This window comes from Carlito syrichta, unplaced genomic scaffold (genome assembly GCF_000164805.1).
Source record: "Carlito syrichta isolate Samal-C Ts95f unplaced genomic scaffold, Tarsius_syrichta-2.0.1 Scaffold91562, whole genome shotgun sequence".
Classification (NCBI taxonomy): domain Eukaryota; kingdom Metazoa; phylum Chordata; class Mammalia; order Primates; family Tarsiidae; genus Carlito; species Carlito syrichta.
This window is the reverse complement of record NW_007035658.1, coordinates 86,524-89,791: the sequence shown is the minus strand read 5'-3', so window position 1 is coordinate 89,791 and position 3,268 is coordinate 86,524. Positions and strand designations below refer to the sequence as shown.

At 42.1% G+C, this 3,268-nt stretch overlaps 1 protein-coding gene across 1 annotated transcript in view; it reads left to right on the top strand.

Annotated features, from left to right (window-relative positions):
* The window catches only part of STARD9 (StAR related lipid transfer domain containing 9), a 142,846-nt gene that overhangs the window by 82,417 nt on the left and 57,161 nt on the right, over positions 1-3,268 (top strand). The window contains exon 8 of the mRNA XM_008059483.1: positions 1,638-1,707. Coding sequence (XP_008057674.1) covers positions 1,638-1,707 — 70 coding nt within the window. The remainder of the gene's footprint in view (positions 1-1,637; positions 1,708-3,268) is intronic.

Sequence of the window (3,268 nt, the reverse complement as noted above, 5' to 3'; positions counted from 1 at the left end):
AGTGGCCGCTTCCGACCACCACAGCCTCGACCTGCTGGGCTCTGGCGATCCTTCCGCCTCAGCCTTCCAAGTAGCTGGAACTACAGGCACGCACTACCACGCCCAGCTAATTTTTTTGATTTGTTGTAGAGATGAGGTCTCATCAAGTTGCCCAGGCAGGTCTCGAACCCGTGGCCTCAGGTAATCCACTCACCTTGGCCTCCCAAAGTGCTGGGATTACAGGCTGAGCCACCGAGCCCGGCCTTTATTTTTTTAAATTAAAAAAAACCTTAACTTGCCAGGCTCAGTGGCTCAGCCTGCAATCCCAGTACTTTGGGAGACCGAGCCGAGTAGATTGCCTGAGCCTGTGGGTTCAAGACCAGCTCCGGCAACTTGGAGAGACCTTGTCTCTCCAATAGATCAAAAAATTAGTCAGACGTGGTAATGCACACCTGTAGTTCTGGCTACTTGGAAGGCTGAGGTGGAAGGATTGCCGGAGCCCAGCAGATCAACGCTGGGTGACCATGAGCAAGCCACTGCATTCCAGTCTGGGCAACGAAGTGAGACTCCAACTAAAAAAACAAAAACAAAAACAAAAAAAACCATAAATACACAAGGTTTTAAAAAAACACTAAAACTTTTTTTTTTTTTTTTTGAGTCAGGATCTGTCTGTTACCCAGGCCAGAGTGTAATGATGTGATCATGGCTCGCTGCAGCCTCTAACTCCTGGGCTCAGCATCCTGAGTAGCTGGCAGTACAGGCATGCACCACCACGTCAGGCTGTTTTTTTCTTTTTGTAGAGAAGGAGTGTTATTATGTTGCCCAGGCTGATCTTGAAATTCTGGCCTCAAGCAGTCCTCCTGCCTTAGCCTCCCAATCATTAAAAAAAAAAAAATCCAGCCATTGTTCAGATTATTTTGTTAATTTTGGTTGTAATTGAGTTTAGCAATAAACTCATGAAGTTACTTTGTTTTTTAGTCTCTAATATAGAGATTTTGTAGAACAGCTGTCAAGACCTGCCTTGAAGATTTGCTTTCATGCCCTTATGTTCCTCTTCACCTATCTAAAGTCTCACTGTTCTACAGTGAGTCTCACTTCTTCTGTTGAACCTGGTCTGACTACTTCTCTGATGCCCTTAGCATTTGTTCTCTCTCCTGCTGTGGCATTTGGCTATGCTGTCTTATATAGTGTAACTTCTCATGATTGTAAACTGTGGCGGGATAGGTCCAGCTACACCGTATGTTTTGTGTGCCATACTAAGTCTGCCACCTTGTGGGGAAAACAGTTACTGCCTACCTAAGGAATTTTGTGAGGGGTAAATGAGGTGGAGAATATTTTTATAACCTATATAGCAGAATTGTAAAGGATAGTAGTTGTTGTTATAGTTGTTGTGAACGTACTATATGAGTTGTAGACCATAATCTACGTGAGGGCAGAGACCTATGTTCCTAGAGCGTATCACAGCATCTGAGAGTAGGCTTCCAAAAAATATTTCTTGATTTATTGTCAGAATGAATTTAGCCAAATTCCTTCATTCTAACCTATCAAATTATATAAAATAGGAATGATAAAATGATCAAAGTTAAAGGTCTACAGGAAAAGGTTAAACTTTGCAAAAAATTTTATTTAATTTTTTTTCCCTCCCACAAATCTGATAGGTTTATCTCAACGTGTAGTTACCAACTATAAGCAAGTAATCCAACTCTTGGAGGAGGGAATTGCAAACAGGTAACATGTGTGTTTGTTCCTGTCATTCTTTTATCCTCATTCTCCTGTCTCGTGTTCTCATTCCCTTCTGGAAAGTGTATGACGGCATTTAACAATTGTCTTTGTCTGTAGAGACATTCATGGCCAGGATGACCTTCCTAGAGCAGTAATATAGCCAGGATAAGGGGTGATGACTAAGATTTAGTGCTCTTCTCAGTAATAAAGAAGCTGGAATTTGTTCTGGTTTTAATAATGTTAAGCAATAAGGCCAGAGAATTACTGTATACTTGGTTTACACTTTCTAGTATTTTGATAAAAGGAAAGATTCTTGCCTGCATTGTCTTCTCCTCAGGTTTGATAGATATAAGGGCAAATATAGTGCAAAATGTTTCAGAAAGCCATTTTTCCTCTAGTTTTTCATACTTATAAGATAACTCCCCAAAGACTGTTTGAATCTGTTGTGAATTACTAAGTATTATAGACTCTCCTAAAAGCTATTGTAAATTGTCATAACTTTTCATGTTGTTAGGTATTATGAAATACCTGCAATGTTACTTGTAAATGTCTTCTTTTTTTTTTTTTTTATGAGTTGGAGTCTTATTCTGTTGGCTAGGCTGTAGTGCAGTGGCACGCTCACGGCCACCACAGTCTGGACCTGCTGGGCTCAGGTGATCCTTCAACTTCAGCCTTCCAAGTAGCTGGACCTACAGGCATGTGCCACCATGCCCAGCTAATTTTTTTTTTTTAAAACTGTAGAGATGAGGTATTGCCAAGTTGTCCAGGCTGGTCTTGAACCTGTGGACTCAGGCAATCTTCTTACCTGGGCCTCCCAAAGTGCTGGGATTATAGGCTTGAGCTACCATGCCCGGCCATAAATATCTTTTTTTAAAAGTCTTTTATTTTAATGGGGGGAAGAGTGTTTTGAGCCTTTTATTTACCCTACTTATAGCAGGCCCAAGTTGAATGTAAAGGAAAAAAAATTTTAATTTAGCATTCTTCTAGGGCTTCATGGAACTCTCGTGGAGGATTTTCTGGTCATCAGAATACCCTGAGCTTCTTGCTTCTTTTTTTTTTCTTTCAGTTAGGCTTTCACTCTGTTGCCCAGGCTGGAGTGCAGTGGCACACTCATGGCCACGGCAGCCTAGACCTTCTGGGCTCAGGCGATCCTTCTACCTCAGCCTTCAAGTAGCTGAAACTACAGGCACGTGCTACCATACCCAGCTTATTTTTTATTGTAGAGACGAGTTATCACCAAGTTGCTCAAGCCTCAGGCAGTCCTCTCGCCTCAGCTTCCCAAAGTGCTGGGATTACAGGCTTGAGACACCGTACCCAGCTTGCTCCTTGATTCTTAAACGTTGGGCTTAAATCATGAGACCAGCCTCTAAATTTTGACCCTTTTCTTCAATTCTCCCACTCCTCTGAGAACAGAAGTCAGTGAGATGGTCTGAAACTGAAGCATAATTGACTTAGATTTAGATAAAAGGAAGACTATCCTGACTTTTTTTTTTGAGTTGGAGTCTTACTCCATTGCCCAGACTGGAGTGCAGTGGCATGCTCCTGGCCACTGCAGCCTCAACCTGCT